Genomic DNA, 17,351 nt, shown 5'->3' with positions numbered 1-17,351 from the left:
ACCAGATCCTCAACTTCCAAAACTGTCATAGCTTAATTGACGTCAGTGAAGCTATGACAGTTCACAGCAGCTGCACCCTATATACTGAATAGACCTGGAAACTGAATTACCCCTTTTCCTCTAAAAGTGTCTCTCTCCAAGTCAGAATGAAGGCACATTGTCAGGGAAGTTTCCACTGTTGTTGCCCCTGAAGTACCTGTTTTGTGGATAAATAGAGGACTAGGGTCTCAAGGCTTCCAGGCCTCCTTTGAGCGTTATATTAACTTTGACATTGATAAAAAAAAGTGCAAAGCCTCCAGAACTTACTTCTGAGTGGGCTGTGTGATGGGGTTCAGGGGTCCCCATGCACTGTACCCCGTCCGCAGGCAGGAGTGACTCTCACTCAGCAGGTAGAACAGGAAGTTTATTAGGTGACAGAGGCCCGGTTTCTTACAGAAGAGTCAGCGCAGCAGTCAGAGGCAGTCATTCCAACCCGTCCTGAAGAGAGGAGCCCGAGGGGTGCCCCTCTGGAGTGTAGTTTCCCCCCCGGCCAGGCTGGCTGCCTTCCAGCTCCCTCTCCCCTCCAGCCTCTAACTGCTGCTTCTGATTCAAAGCCGCTCGGGTCCTCCCTCCTCTTTGTTCAGGGCAGAGGTGTTACCTGCCAGCCCAGGTTATAGCCCCAGGGTCATCCTTAACCGCTGAGAGCTGCTCTGCTTGTCTCACACACATCCAGCCTGAGTCTCACCCATGCACCCCCCCACTCCATCACAGGCTGCCGTCAGCAGTTTTTTCTGTAATGGCAGGGATGAGTGGGGAATGAGTTCAAATACAAAAAAATAAAATGAAAATCTTTGTTGTTTGGCAGGAAAACAGATCCCGAGGTCAGCCCCATTTTTCCCGATTTAACCTTGCAGAAAACCTGCCTGAAAGTACTACCAGAGTCCAGCCCAATAAGTCAGAAATAGAAGAAATCAACACCAGTCTCAAGCTGCCACTGACAGCTCCAGGTACAGTCTGAGCAAAAATCGTGTGTGTCGGAGGGAATGATGTAACACACAGAACGCCCTGAGAAGGGGACCTGCTGTCAGTGTTCACCAAAATGTCTTTCTTGGCGGTGTGAAGGAAGGGATGTGTTAGAGGAATTTTTAATTATCATTTAACAGTTGTCTTATGCAAAATTGTGGAAGAAGTAGACACATGCAATACGTAAGGGACAAAAGGATGTATGACCCTGTGGTGTGACCATAGGCAAGTCAGTAAGGGTAAGCTGACACTTGGAGCTGGGGTTGTGTTTGCACTGCTCTCATTGAACACACTAAAAATAGAAATGTAACCATGGCAGTGTGAGCTACAGGTCAGTACAGCCTCTCTGAGTTTTTGCCCAGGGTCTCTCATGGGCTAGAATTGTATTGAACAAAATGAACAGGGTTTTTCCTGTTGTTTCACTTCATTATTTATTCCAGGTGTTCATTACCCATTAATGTTTCTTAAACAAATCCAGCTATATTTCCAAGAGGAATGTCATTTCAAAATGAAAAGCTTTAAAATGTTTCATTTTGAAAATGTCAAAACAATCACTGCCAACTCGTTCTAAAAATATATTTTACATTTTTATTTTGCTAAAATCATTCACTAAATACACACAAGATTTCAAATAATTCTGTCTGAGTGACAAATGCATTTTATGGTAAACAACCTATTTACCAAAAAGAAAAAAATCACCTAGCTGTAATTGCTAGTCTCCTTTCTTTGCAAAAATATTCCTCTTAACCAAGGAGTAGCAGAAAGACCTGGCATTATTCTTCTGTAAATCAATGAACATTGATTGAAAGTAAGAGAATAGAGTAAATATATCCCCACATCAAACTAAACTCACTGCTGAGCCATCATTATATGAACAGTGTGTAGATACTACTAGACAATAATTGAAATAATTAAAAATGTACAAATAGCCGTAAACAAAAAACAATTGTCCAGGATCTGATGACTAGGAGTAAATTCTCCCTTCTGATCAGAAGGACAGATTCAGCTTTGACATTCGGATCGCTTCATGTTCAGGAAGTCTGCCATACGTGGCACCTAAACAAAAGAGACATTTGGAACTAAAATTGCCACGTTCTTTCAAGGAGAAATTCAACCTCCTTACAGAATAATTCCATGTGCACCTGTCCATAGAAAAATCTGAAGCTGTATTCCCTTTTAGAAAAACTAAGCTGCATAGTCTTTGACCTTTTGCTTTCTCTAAGGTTGGACTTGCTGAAGAAGTGACTTGACACAGGGACACACTGTGACACTTTGGTGACCGGAACAAATCTGGGTTCCTCAGAGCTGAGAGGTTTTACTTTAACTAATAGGGCTGGCTTCAGACCAATATCCAGGCAAAATTAAGTCATCTAAACCAGCTCACTGATTTGACAGCTCACCAGAGATCCTGCATTAGCAGTAGAGGACTAATGCTAAGTTGAGCCACTGTCAGGACTAAGTCCATTTGTTTTCTGAGACCTTTGCCTGAGAGATGAACGGCTGTTGGGCTGGAAGCATTAAGCTAATTTTAGGAGGTGAGCACATCTGACTTTAAACATACAGATGAAGACATACATATCTCATAGAGCTGAGAGGGACCTCTAGAGCTCATCAGATCCCACATTCCAGCGGGCCCAAGAACCATCAGTGACAGATTTTATTTTTTAATCTATTTGTCCCAGACCCCCTAAATAGCCTCCTCGATGATTGAGCTCACAACACTGGGATTACAAGGCCAATGCTAAAACCACTGAACTACATTGATCTGTTATGGTAAACAGGCCTAAGGACCACTATGATAGATGCTTTTTTTTAGATATTCTTTAGCGTATGGCTCATATCTGCAAGCAAAATAGCGAGAAGAGCCATTTTTTCAAATTCAGTTCCAAAATCAATCCTTCAAGAGCCTCAATGCCCATGAATACGAGACATCCTTAATAAGTAATGTCAGACTGAACTTTTGGTAATGGCTGTTTTAAGAACAGCGCACACACAACGATTTGTACCAATTAAAAACTTTAAGTTTCTTTCAACCCTGGGTTGGAGAGCAAAGGAGGAAAAGGAAAATGCTGTGGCTGGGAATAGGCTCTTAATTAACTGGGAAGGAGCAATGTTCACATCAACCTTCCGCACCAGGGTTTCTCAACCTTTTTTTTTATAAAGTACCCTTTAAAAAAAATTTATAAGCAGCCCAATCCCCTGCTTTAACTCAGTTCCCTCTCCCCTTCTCCAGAGCCAGGCACTGCCAGCCCTTTCTCGACCCCCTCCCCCACTGTAATCCAATGTAGCTGTCTCTCCAGAGCCACCAATGCCATAGACACTGCTACGCACTTCTCCTTTGAAGCACTCGGGAAGGACTCATGCACAGAGTGGCACATAGCACTCCCGCAGCTCAGAGCATCTGATTACTCAAAGAGCCATATGCAGCTCGGGAGCACGTACCCTCCGGACTTCTCTCACAGCCCGGGCTTAGCAACCTGCCAGTGGAGCAAGGAGCCTACCTGAGGCAGCACTGTGGCCAGGCCTTCCCCAGGCAGCTCTTGCCTGGGGGGGGCTCATAAAAGCCACAGAGGAGCCAGCAGCATCAGTGTCTGGAGCCACAAATGACTTGTTAAAGAGACGCACGCACCTCCACAGCCACAGGTTGCCAACCCCTGAGCCAGGGCTACACTGTAGCCCTATCTCAAAATAACTTTCATTGCATTGTGCAAATTGTGTGAGTTATTTTGGGGGGAACTTATTTTGAACTCGGTGCTGGGTGCACAGCACTGGAGTTTGAAATAAAAGGCTACTTCAAACTTCCCCCTATCCCTCTGACAACCAGGGATAGCAGGAATGAAATAACGTGCTCGAAATACCCCCGCTATTTCAAGTGTGGTTTTGGCCACGTGTAGCCTTAGCTTAAGAGAATAAATGATGTGTGAAGTGTCACACAGCAGGGCAGAGTAAAAAAAAGACAGTTGAGGAGGAGAATAAAAATAACAAATTAAGCACTTTACGTTTAAAGACAACTTTCAGTGTATAAATTACAGTTGAACTGCTTGATCAAAGTGTTCCACATTTTCACTGTGGATTTTTTTTTCAATTTAGAAGCCTTGAAATATTTTAGAAATAAGTTAACAGTGTATGAGCACGAAGAAATTCTAAACTATGAAGAGCTGTGGTTTCTTGGGCTGGAAGCTGAAAAGATTGAAGGGTTACCTGAAACACAGAATAATAATTGTTATGATGACGAACATGGCACTTACATAAAGGTAAGGGGACAGATCATAGTACTGGTATTCTGTGCAACAGTATTTATAGTGACAACCTGTCCACTGCTAAGCTAGTCTGTAGGAGATAAAGGATGATCTCAGATGACTTGTTAGCAATTTAATGTCCACATTGCAAGCGCATCACTATAGACAACCTGTCTGAATTTGAAAAGAGAAGTTCTGAATGGAGACTCACCTTCCCTTGACACAAGGGCTACATCTACACTAGCACACTACATCAAAGTAGCCTATTTCGAAGTAAGAACATCGAAATAGGCTACTTCAACGCGTATCATCTACACGTCCTCCAGGGCTGGTGCCATTGACATTCAACGTCGAAGCAGCGATGGGGAATGTCGAAAGGAGCCGCCCTGGAAGGAAATGCGGAGCGTCCACACACACAAGCGCTCTCCGTCGAAATAAGGGGCCAGCAAAGCCTGCAGACGGGGTCACAGGCTGTACTAGCCCTTCTGGGGCAAGAGCAAGCCACTCCCTTAAAGGGCCCCTCCCAGACACGCTCGGCCTGCACAGCACGAGGTCCACAGAGCCAACAACCTGTTGCGGACCCTGAGCACACAGCATGGACCCCCAGCTGCAGCAGCAGCAGCAGCAGCCACAAGCCCTGGGCTAAGGGCTGCCACATGCAGCTAGACATAGAGCCCTGCAGGGGCTGGACAGAGCATCTCTCAACCCCTCAGCTGATGGCTGCCATGCAGGACCCCGCTATTTTGATGTAGTGGGACACAGGTCATCTACACACGCCCTGCTTCGACATTGAACATCGAAGTAGGGCGCTATTCCCATCTCCAGATAGGAATAGCAATTTTGACGTCTTACTGCCTAACGTCAATTTCAATGTTGAAATAGCGCACGGCATGGTAGACGCGATGGGTACCATTTTGACGTTGTGGCAGCTACTTCAAAAGAGCTGGCTAGTGTAGATGCACCCAAGATGTCTGTGCCACATCGGAAACTGCAATTCTTTGGCCTCTCAACTTATCTTGTGGGCATATGACATCAGGTTTTGCCAGTCCACCAATTTTATGAGCCATAAATTCACAAACAGACACCAATCTCCACTAAAACTTCGCATTTTGTTTTCTTGTCTACTGCAGGTCCTACATGACCATATTGCATACCGCTATGAAGTGCTGGAGGTCATTGGAAAAGGGTCATTTGGACAAGTAGCAAAATGTTTGGATCATAAAACCAATGAACTAGTAGCAGTGAAAATAATAAGGAACAAGAAAAGGTATGGCATGGCATAACTTCAAGAGGTCAAAGAGATGCTTGATATGCTGATACTAGTCTATTCTATTCATGAGCGTAATTAGCCCCTGCTTTATTATGGATAATTCAGACATAATGATCTCCATATGCTGTAAGAAATGGAACACTTGCTTATTCAATTTTATATATGCACTTGTAAAAATTTTGCATGAGTTTGTTGGCAATAAAATTGGAAGACCACTACGTCTTCACAGACATACTGACCTGCTGCATCCCCCACAATTCCTGCTGTATCCCAATTCGTAACACTTCTAAATGGAATTCTGTTCCAGTATTGGTCTCCCAAATAGTTTTGTTATAGAGTTGTCCAATGCTTAGGCCTTGTTTACATGGAGAAGTTAGTATGAAAGGGTGAGAATTTAAAGTACAATAGCTATTCCACATCACCTCCCCATGTGGGCATTCTTTTTCTGTGCTAACAACACAATTTCGTGAATTATCTTAATCCACGCAAAGGCATTTGTAGTATGGAATAAAAGTGTCCACACAAGGAACTAGTGCAGAATAGCTGTTTCACAGTACCCATTACAGGTGTTTTCTTCAGGTAGACAAGCCCTTAGATGAGGTCTGCACTACAAAGTTTTGTCAGCATAGCTATACGAGCAGCATTAAAGAAACACATGTGATTGCCATAGTGATGCTGACAAACCTCCCCCCCCCCATGTAGATTTAGCTCTACTGACAAAAGACTCCTTTGGTCCGTATGTTTATGTAATTTGGGTAGGGTGGTTGCTATATCAATAATAGTGCTCCTTTTGCATGCATAAGCTGAGTTGTATTTGGGGCTCTGCCTGTGTAGCTAAATGAGTGTAGCTAGACTGGCAAAGACTTTGCAGCATAGATTGGCACTTTCATTCTGGAAAAAATCCAGAAGTGCAAAAAATAATGGAAAATAGCAAAGGAATGGCAAGCTTGTTCAGCAAAAAGATAGAAGTTTTTAGGAAAGGAGAATAAGAGGAACATGTGATAGAAGGAATGATATGCAGAAAACCTTCTGACTGATATAACATTGCATAGTAGAAAATAGGTTGGGAGGGGGCTTTACCTTTCTATGAAGCATCTAGCTTCTCAGTGCCAGAGACAGCATATGGACTTAGAAGGAAGGTATATGGCTATAGAACAGGAAATTCTATATATGGCATGGTCCTACAAATTTTCCCTCCCTTCTTGCTAATGACCAGGCTTGTTCTACTAAACAGTGATGTTGAATCAGGTCCAGAGAATTTTACTACTAAAATTCTTTGGGCTTGAGCCAGCAATATTGAAATCAATGAGAGTTGTTATCTTCCGTGGGAGCTGAATTAGGCCCTTTCATTGTATGCTTTCGTCTTGCCTCAGTGTCTTGTGAAGATACTATATAAAACTGAAGACCTGGCTAGACTTGGAGTGAAATCCTGGCTCTGTTCAAATAAATGGAAAGATACCCATTGATTTCACTGGGGCGACGATTTCATCCTTGATGCTCAAACATGTATCATTTGAAAAACTTTACTCATTTTTTCATTATATTGTTTTGCCATCCAAGTTCAAAATAATCATGCTAGACAGTGGTCAGCATTATGAAGTCAGCATTTGCCAGTAATTACCACACCATTTTTCTCTCTACTTACCCTAGGAGATAACTCTTATAGTTCAGATTCCCCTTTATGGTAATTACCAGTAACTACTGATTCTTTAATGACAGTCATTTGTTTTGTATCTGCAACAAGAGCTTGTTGGTTGTTGCAATCCTTTTAGAATTAGACTGAATGAATCAGGTTCTTGCCATATCAAGTGATTTTTTCCCATGCATGTAGGTTTCACAACCAAGCTTTGGTAGAAGTGAAGATTCTTGATGCTCTTCGGAAGAAGGACAAAGACAATACTCACAACGTTGTCCATATGAAGGAATTCTTTTACTTTCGCAATCACTTTTGCATTTCGTTTGAACTGCTCGGGTAAGGCATATATTCTTCTACATATGTTAGGGACCAAATGATATAGGATCACAGATACATGTATGTTATGAAGATAACTTGAAGATAACTAACAAGCTAACCCTAGAACTTTGTAAGGTTTTTGAGTTGGTTGGTTGTGGGTTTTTTTTCTGGTTGACACCGGCCGTGTCTACACGTGCACGCTACTTCGAAGTAGCGGCGCCAACTTCGAAATAGCGCCCGTCACGGCTACACGTGTTGGGCGCTATTTCGAAGTTAAAATCGACGTTAGGCGGCGAGACGTTGAAGTCGCTAACCCCATGAGGGGATGGGAATAGCGCCCTACTTCGAAGTTGAACGTCGAAGTAGGGCACGTGTAGACAATCCGCGTCTCGCAACATCAAAATAGCGGGGTCTGCCATGGTGGCCATCAGCTGAGGGGCTGAGAGACACTCTCTCTCCAGCCCCTGCGTGGCTCTATGGTCACCATGTGCAGCAACCCTTAACCCAGGGCTTCTGGCTGCTGCTGCTGCAGCTGGGGATCCATGCTGCATGCACAGGGTCTGCAACCAGTTGTCAGCTCTGTGGATCTTGTGTTGTTTAGTGCAACTGTGTCTGGGAGGGGCCCTTTAAGGGAGCGGCTTGCTGTTGAGTCCGCACTGTGACCCTGTCTGCAGCTGTTCCTGGCCCCCTTATTTCAATGTGTGCTACTTTGGCGTGTAGACGTTCCCTCGCAGCACCTATTTCTATGTGGTGCTGCCCAACATCGAAGTTGAACGTCGACGTTGCCAGCCCTGGAGGACGTGTAGACGTTATTCATCGAAATAGACTATTTCAATGTCGCTACATCGAAATAAGCTACTTCGATGTAGCATGCACATGTAGACGTAGCCACCATGTGGTGTTTAGTTTACCAATATCTGCATTAATTGACACATCATTCCCCTACCCCAAACATCAAGAACTCTCCTAAGGAAGACCATGACCCTGGGAGATGTACAGGCCATAGTGGAAGGCTTTGTTGCCACGGGGTTTCCAAACTGTGGTGGGGCAAGAGATGGCGTGCACATCCCCATCATGGCTCTGGACCATCTGACCTCTCAGTATGTAAACCAAAAGGAACGCTTCCCAATGCTTTTGCAGGAATTGGTAGATCACAAATGCTATTTCATCAACATCAACGTGAGATGGCCGGGGAGGGTTCATGCACCTCTTCAGAAATTCTGGTCTGTACAGAAAACTCCTGCATTGGACTTTTTTCCCAGACTGGAAAATCAAGATTGGCGACATGGAAATGTTTACCCTCTGCTCCCTTGTCTTATGAAGCCCTACACAAGAGCCCTGGACTGCAGCAAGGAAAACTTCAATCACAGACTCAGCAAGGCAGAATCCTGGTGAAATGTGCTTTGGTCGTGTAAAAGTGAGATTCAGATGCCTAGTTTGGACCTTTCTGAAACTAATGTCCCCACCGTGATTACAGTGTACGTTATGTTGCATAACGTTCGTGAATCCTGGTGGGAAAATTTCCTGTCCGCCTGGAATTCTGAGGCTAAGGCCCTGAGCAGGGCTTACTCGCAGCCGTCTACACAGCTATTCACCAATTACCATGCAGAGGCAGCAGCAGTCAGGGACACTTAAAAATAGCTTCATGAATGATCTGTCATGACCATAGACAAGTCGCTTTGCATCTCAGTACTTCAGTTCCCATCTGCAAAACTGAGACAATAACACTTCCCTGGCCTATCTTGCGCTGGTATTATGAAGATAAATTTTAGATTGTGAAGTGCTCAGATACCGTGGTAACAGGAGACATGATTCTTGATATCCAGCAATGAAAAAATTACATACATGCAAACTAGGGAAATGCAAAACTACAACCAGGTAAAGGAAATTTAATTGCAAACCTGGAAGCTGACCCAAGTTTGTACACAATGTTTTGAGTGATTCTGGACAAAATGCTGAGTAAACCTGGGTTGATCTTCCAGCAACCCTGGAGCAGTACATGATTTCAGGAAATACTGGGGAATTTGGTGTGTTTTTGCTAAAAATAAGCCATGATACTTTTATGAGAGGGCTGCTTTGAGTTGTATGAATCCATAACTCCAAGTGAAGCACACAGACTACAAGCCTGTGCAGAGTGAAGTGGGAGAAATGTTTTTTTGCATGACCAATGCACACTGACACAACTGAGCTTATCACTGCTTCATTACAAATCTGCTCATCAGCCCTAGTGCAGAAGTACCATTGCAAAGGTATTCTCTTCCCACCTTCTTTCTTGCCATAGCATTGCCTAGTGGTGATCTTGCTTTCCCCTTCCTGCTCCTTTCACACCACATATGGCAGAAGTTAGTCACACCTCTTAATGCACTACTGAAAGGTCCTCATCCTCATACTAAGGTGATGAGGACAGTACAAGAAAAATAGAATCCATACAGGTATTTTTATCAAGGATGCTTTCTCTTCAACTGCTGACTACAGGCACTGACATGCAAAAGAATTTTTGGAGGGTGCCAAGGTCAATTAAAAGAATGAGAACTGGGCCAAACTTGTCTATTTCTTGTTCTTCCAATGAGCCCATGATTGTTCATGGTGAAAATCCATGGATGTGTGACACATGGTTCAATAAATAAACACATACATTAGAGCTGGAGGATTAAGGAGATATTTATGCTTATTATATATACTATAACATTCCCAAGAAGGAAAACATACAGGTTGTTTTATTCTTGGTGATTCCTTCTCTCATGTGGGGGGAACCCCAAGAGGCTTTCTAATGTGTTATTCACACCATAAATCCAAAGTGCTCTGGTCTTTCTGTGTCTTGCCCCACAGAATAAATTTGTATCAGCTGATCAAAAAGAACAAGTTCCAAGGTTTTAGTTTGTCTCTGATTCGACGATTCACTCAGTGTGTGCTGAAATGTTTACAAATGCTCTACCGGGAAAAAATTATCCACTGTGACCTGAAACCTGTAAGTACTGTCACCTCATTATAAGCCACCTTGTATAGTTCTTGTAAGATACATATTCTCTTTCACAGAAGGGATCTTTGAAAGTCAATAGCCACAGGTAGAACCTGACATTCCTCTAATAGTATAACTACACTTGGAGCTGGGTGCGTGGTTCCTAGCTCAAGCAGATATACTAAAAATTGAAGCATAGCTGTGTGGACTACAGACACGTGAGGTTTTTGTATTCAGAGAGGCTGGTCCAGATATATTTGTCCACTCAAGCTGGTAAGCATACCCTGCTTTCAAGTGCAGACAGGCATTCCCTAAGAGAGTAGCGTAACCAACTGGTTTTATATTTATAGAGACTTACTGTGCGGCAAGCAAGGATGTGAATGTACACTGCAGCAACCTGCTGTGCAAAGTCATAGGGTGGCCCGTGTTTCTGTACAATACAGTTCTGTGGTGTGCTTTGCTGCATCATTGTTAAAAGGGGTCTACGTGGTCAGTTCAAGCCTAGCAATCCATGCTGTTGATTTATGACCTAGCTTACTATGTATGAACTGCCTGTGTAGACAAGGTCTGAGGATGAGATTCTGCTATCAAAAATACAAAATGGACCTATAGTTGCATATTTATGGGGAAGAAAATATCGTTGAAGGTCTGTTTTGCTGACCTGAGATGAGAGTTTTATCTCAATAGGTAGGACCCTGCCAAAGTCATGGCTGTGAAAAATGCATCTCTGATTGTGAAATCAGATCTCTCTCATGAAAAGCAGTCTTCTGTGTCCTTTTACCCTACTATGTAGATTTCATGGGGGAGATCAGCATTTATCAAACTGGTGGTCTCAGTCCACAACAGGATTATGCTGGGAGGCAACTCACAGTTGTAGGGGGGGCTGCAGTATTTCCACCCTTACTTTTGCATTGCCTTCAGAACTGAGTAGCCAGAGAGCAACAGCTGCTGGCCAGAGGCCCAGGTCTGAAGGCAGAACTCTGCCAGCAGCAGCACAGAAAGGTGGCAGTATGATACCATGCCAGCCTTACTTCTGCACTGCTGCCTTCTGAGCTGGACAGCTGGAGGGTGGCAGCTGCTGGATGGGGTCCCAGGTCTCAAGGAAGTAGTGCAGAAGGAAGGGTGGCTATTCTAAAATCTCCCTGCAATTACCTTGTGACCCCTCCATATCAGCCTTTAGGTCTGGTTAGGCCCAGTTACAACACCAGGAAATAGCAGATTTAAAAATTTGAAATAATGGAGTGTGTTATGTTTGTAATCCTGTGACCATGAAATTGATTAAAATTGACTATGAATTTAGTAGGGCCCTACTAATAGGACAAGCTTGTAGAGACTTTATTGACAACTCAATGGCATTTGCATGTCTCTCTGTATGTGGCACAGTAGATGCGTGAGGAGGTAGGACACAGCATGAGGGAGGCAGCAGCTAGTGAGTGTGGAAGAATTAGCTAGCTGCCTAGAAAGCCCATTTCCTGCTGAAGGAGAACCAGAAGCAGCAAAAGTTTTGTTAACATCCAACAGTGTCAGACCCTTCTTCCTAGGCACAGTGCATCCTAGTGGCTGTAGAAATGGCCCAGAAAACTAGTTTATCGTCAGCAGATATCCGTTTGCGAACTGTTCAGTCTTCTAAAGGTTAAAAGTCAAATTAGTACACAACTAGCTGGAGAATTTAGCCATCTCTCCAAGGAGAAGTGAAAAACAGTAACTAAACAGAAGAGAATTCAAAGGGAAGGTTTTGGTTTCAGCAAATCTCTTTCCATGGTAAAATCCAGCTCTGTAGTAGACAGACATGGGCAGGTTGTTTGTGGTGATGGGGGGCAATCAGGGTAGTAATTGTTTTGAATGATGAGTAAGTGGGATGCTGCAGCTGTAAGAAAAATGACTTTTGGTAGATTAGCACAGGTCCACCAACAGGAATTCCAGGCACCAGGACAATGCTATCAACGGGCTTCCTTCACTCTGACAAAGCCAGAAGCCACCCATGCCTCCCACACACACCTAGAGAAACCCTGCAGACCACTCCTCAGTCACAGGACTCCCTGATCATTTGCAGTCCCAACCTCCACCTGTCTGGAGGTTTTCCTCTCAGCCTCCTTCCTCCCTGACCCCCAGCCACTCCCTGTGTAGCTCTGCCTCCCAATGGCCCCCTGCCCAGCTTGTCTTTCTCCTTTTCTGCCCAGCCTGGCTCCTTTCCTCCCATTCCCAGCCCAGCTCTCCCACCCCTACTCATGTGGTTACAAAGCTGCAGCGATTGCTGCCCAAGGTGGGCCAGCTCTTGCTCCTGGCTCTTCCTTCCCAACGCAGCTGGGGACTGCTGTTCCAACTTGCCCTTTGGCTGCCTGGGGCCCCTTCTGCCCTGGCACCATCCAGCAGGGTGCACCACCAGCCTGGCGGAGCTGCTCTGCAGCCTGTAGCATATGCAGTAATTTGGAAGTGGGTAACCAGGAGCCCCTCAGCCTGCTCGGGCAATGTAAAATGGCAAAGCTGTCCCCAGCCACAGTTCCTGCTGCAGCAGCCAGAGGGCTCTGGGCTCCTTTAAATTGCCAACCCCCTTTGCCCTGCCTCATCAGTGGGCCTGGAATAGCACCAGAGCTGGTCAAACCTGCAGATTCTTGTTCATGAGAAATGTCAATGTTTTGATTGATTTCAGCACTTTAAAAAAATTTCCTTCAAACTGGAATTTCTGAAAAAAGAAATATTTTTGGAAACACCAGTACATGCATTTTCTGAAACAAAATCTCTTCCTTGGGACCCCAACAGCTGTTGACTGAAACTGACATTCTTGTCAGTTTCACGCTGCCAGAGCCCCAGCCCACAGAAACCTGTTCTCCGGTTTCCAGGATCCCATCACTGCAGCAGAAATCCAGAAAGCTCTGAGAGCCTTAGCTTGAGTGAGGGTCCTCAGGAATTCCAAGTGCTCATTGTGAATCCAGAAGCCAAACCCTGATTGGAAAGGGGACTTCTGAAATTATGGGACTCTCAGCTCCATAGCAGAGAAGCTTGAAGCCCTGGCAAGGTGGGGCTGCCCCAGAGCTGCAGAACCTAGAACCCCAGGGCCCCTGTCCCCAACAGGATCCCTATTTTCAACCCTTACTCTATCTCATAACTTTCTTTTAGAGTTTTGTCTTATTTCAAATAAATGGGCAAAATAGCCCTCTAGTATCGGTAAAGTGTATGAATAGTCAAGCAAAAATGCTTTATATGAATATTACAGAGTTAAGCACAACCTCATTGTATTATATATAGTGTTTACTATAGTGTTTATAGAGAGATCACTAACCTACTGGGGTGTTGTCTTTTCCCCTCCCCCCTCTCTTTAGGAGAATATATTGCTATACCACAAAGGCCAAAATTCAGTTAAAGTTATTGACTTTGGATCAAGCTGCTACGAACACCAAAGAGGTTTGCAGTAAAGTCAAGTTGATGTAATTTTCTTAATTAGACTTCTTAATTTTTAATAATTAGAAGAAAGGTTTCTTTCATTGAGTTATGACAGAGGGGTAGCCATGTTAGTTTGTACAGTATCTGCAAAAACAAAAAGAAGTCCTGTGGCACCTTATAGGATAATATATATATTGGGCTGTGTCTACACTTGCATTCCTCTTTCGAAAGAGGCATGCAAATGAAGAAAACTGAAAATGCAAATGAGGTGCAGATTTACATATCTGGCACCTCATATGCATATTCTTCTTTTAAAAGAGCTGCTTTCAAAAGAAGAAAAGCTGTGTGGACGCAGCTCTTTCAAAAAAGGAATTTAAAAAAAGGGAAGAAACGTTCTTTTAAAGATGGGGTTTACTTTCAAAAGAGCTGCATCTACACTGCTTTTCTTCCTTCAGAAGAGAATATGCAAATGAGATATCAGATATGTAAATCTGTAGTTCATTTGCATTTTCAGTTTCCCTCATTTGCAAGCCTCTTTGGAAGGAGGAATGCAAGTGTAGACAGCCTTGGAGCACAAGCTTTCGTGGGCAATCCATCTGGTGAAGTGGGTCTTTGCCCATAAAAGCTTATGCTCCAATATATCTGTTAGTCTACAAGGTGCTACAGGACTTCTCATTGTTTGAGCCAAGACAATGACACCTGCATCTATTAAACTAGTAAGTTAATGGAGTTCATCACGTTACCTATAAGCACTTTCACCTGCATTGCTGAGTCTCATTTACCAATTATGGTGCTGATGATTGATAACGATACAGAAATTGCTCTTAGCAGGTATAGAAAGTTGAAATGGATCCAAGTGAATATCCCCACTGGCTTCAGCAGAGCTTACCCACTTCAAGGGGGTTGACAGAATCAAACCCAGATATCCTTTTTTATGTGTCAGTTACAATTCATGCATTTTGGATCCAAAACCAGCCTTTCCCTGAGATGTAGTAGAGTGAAAATAGTTCAGGGCGCTGGAGATCATATAGCCATTTTAAAGAGATTTTTTAAATATTTTTCTTGATCATGTTTTAAAAGGATGTACAAAGAATAAACCAACAAAACTTTCCTTTCCTTAAAAAGAAATTGAATATAAAACGTGTCTTATAGCTGAATTGATGACAAAGAACTCACAGCACTAAGAATAAACATGTCATTGAAGAGAGATATAAATGTAAGGAAGGCTGGAACATTTGTTAAGGGGCAGAAATATATACAACCTTTTCAGTAAGCATGGAAAAAACAAATTGGCTATTTCTACACTAGCCCCAGAACTTCGAAAGGGGCACGATAATGAACCTAATCAAAAGATGCTAATGAGGCACTTCCATTAAATGCTGCGCCTCCTTAGCATAATGGCAGCCACAGCACTTTGAAAGTGCCATTTTTGATTGTGTGCTGCTTATCTACATGGGGTCCTTTTTGAAAGGACCCTGCACACTTTGAAATCCCCTTATTCCTACCCTATGTAGACAAGCTACGTGGGATTGAATGTGGCACATTCGAAGTGCCACAGCCGCCATTATGCTAATGAGACACTGCATATCCATGGCAGCACCTCATTAGCATCTTTTGATTAAGTTCATTATTATGCCCCTTTTGAAGTTCTGGGGCTAGTGTAGACATAGTCATTATGTTCTATGTTCTTCTCTTCCTCCCACTAAATATGATTCACCACTTAGACAATATATGTAAGTTCAGCAAACTACCCTACTCTAAATTTGGAATTGGTAGGTTTAAATCAATAAGGCTACATCTACACTTTTGGGAAGATCGATGTGCTGGCTGTTGATTTTCTGGGGGTTCAATTTAGTGTGCTTGAGGGGACATGCTAAATTGAACTGTCATGGCACTGCCATGGACCCCAGCGCTCCTGGTGGTGGTGAGTGGTAAGAGACATCAACGGGAGAGTTTCTTCCATTGACCTGCCACTGTTTGATGGTGGCAAAAATAAATTTTAGATAAGTTGATTGCAGCTATGCAATTCTCGTAGCTGGATTTGTGTATCTAAAATCAATTTTTCCTCCCAGTGTGGACCAGGCCTAAAATTTACACAATCTGCTTTTGTAAGAGAGGTTAGTTATTTTAGGCTTGTCCCCCATGTGGGTACAAGATAACAAGAAATTCACATAACTATTCAGTGGAAGAAATGTAGAGCATGATTTGTTTCCTATTAGCTTAAATGAGAGATTTTTTAGACTCTTAGGAAGCAGTACTGAAAGACACCTAAGTACAGGTAGTACAAGGCAAAGTTAGACATTAGTTCATAGTATGATATGGCACAAAAACACCTCCCAAACACAAAAACATTCTGCCCAACAGGGTAATGTTGGCCATGAACACAAAGAAACATGATGGACAATTGCTCCCTATGTAGTTGTGGGAAAGTGCACCTATAATGCTGCACAAGTTTTTTAAGCATTTTGTTCCCAGTAAGGTGTTGAACTGGAGGGAGTTAAACGAAGAGCCAAAGAAAGAGCAAAGAGTTAATAAAAAGGCCAACAGGCTAGTGGAATTGATATAGGAGAGAAAGGTGACAGAGCTAATGTACCATAATTATATTTGGTTTGGCTGAAAACCAATTAAAAGGGTTAGTGTACTCACTATGGTCCCAATCCTGGAATGTGATTTAGTGTGCCTGCAGGAACAACATAGGCCCCTGTATGTGTGTGGAGTGTTAATTAAAACAACGAGAAGTCTTGTGGCACCTTATAGACTAACAGATACTTTGGAGCATAAGCTTTCGGGGACAAAGACCCACTTCATCAGATGCATGAGTGTGGGGGGTAGTTTCAGAGGGGTATTTAAAGAATGGGGTCCCAATAAAAGGGAGGGCCAGAGCTGACAAGCCTGGACCAGTCCACACAAGAGATTCACTTCCTGGACACTACTGTGCAGATAAGTGACGGTCGCATAAATACCACCCTATACCAAAAACCCATGGACAGTTATGCTCATCTACATGCCTCCAGCTTCCATCCAGGGCATACTACATGATCCATTGTTTACAGCCGGGCACTGAGGTACAACCATATTTGCTCTGATCCATCAGACAGAGACAAAGATCTACAAGACCTTTACCAGGCTTTCCTCAAACTACAATAGTCACCTAAGGAAGTGAGGAAACAGATTGACAGAGCCAGACAGGTACCCAGACGCCACTTGCTACAAGACAGGCCTCACAAGGAAAACAAGAGAACACCACTGACCATCACATACAGCCCCCCATCTAAGACCTCTCCAGCACATCATCAGTGATCTGCAACCCATCCTGAACAATGATCTTTCACTCTCACAGACCTTGGGAGGCAGGCCTGTCCTCGCCTACAGACAGCCTGCCAACCTTAAACAAATCCTCACCAGCAACTACAAATCACAAACCAGTGGCTCTAGGCCTGGAACCAGCCCCTGCAATGGTCCTCACTGCCAACTCTGCTCACACATCTACGCCAGTGACATCATCACAGGACCTAACATCAACCATACCATCAGGGGCTCCTTTAC

The 17,351-nt window shown here is 43.6% G+C and overlaps 1 protein-coding gene across 1 annotated transcript in view; it reads left to right on the top strand.

Moving 5' to 3' along the window:
* Positions 1-17,351, top strand: part of DYRK4 (dual specificity tyrosine phosphorylation regulated kinase 4) — a 69,061-nt gene that overhangs the window by 42,625 nt on the left and 9,085 nt on the right. Inside the window, 6 exon segments of the mRNA XM_075002864.1 lie at positions 845-986; positions 4,093-4,256; positions 5,372-5,508; positions 7,343-7,483; positions 10,295-10,433; positions 13,745-13,826. Of these exon segments, the coding sequence (XP_074858965.1) occupies positions 845-986; positions 4,093-4,256; positions 5,372-5,508; positions 7,343-7,483; positions 10,295-10,433; positions 13,745-13,826 (805 nt within the window).

This window comes from Carettochelys insculpta, chromosome 1 (genome assembly GCF_033958435.1).
Source record: "Carettochelys insculpta isolate YL-2023 chromosome 1, ASM3395843v1, whole genome shotgun sequence".
NCBI lineage: Eukaryota > Metazoa > Chordata > Testudines > Carettochelyidae > Carettochelys > Carettochelys insculpta.
This window is presented reverse-complemented; position numbering and strand designations above follow the sequence as displayed.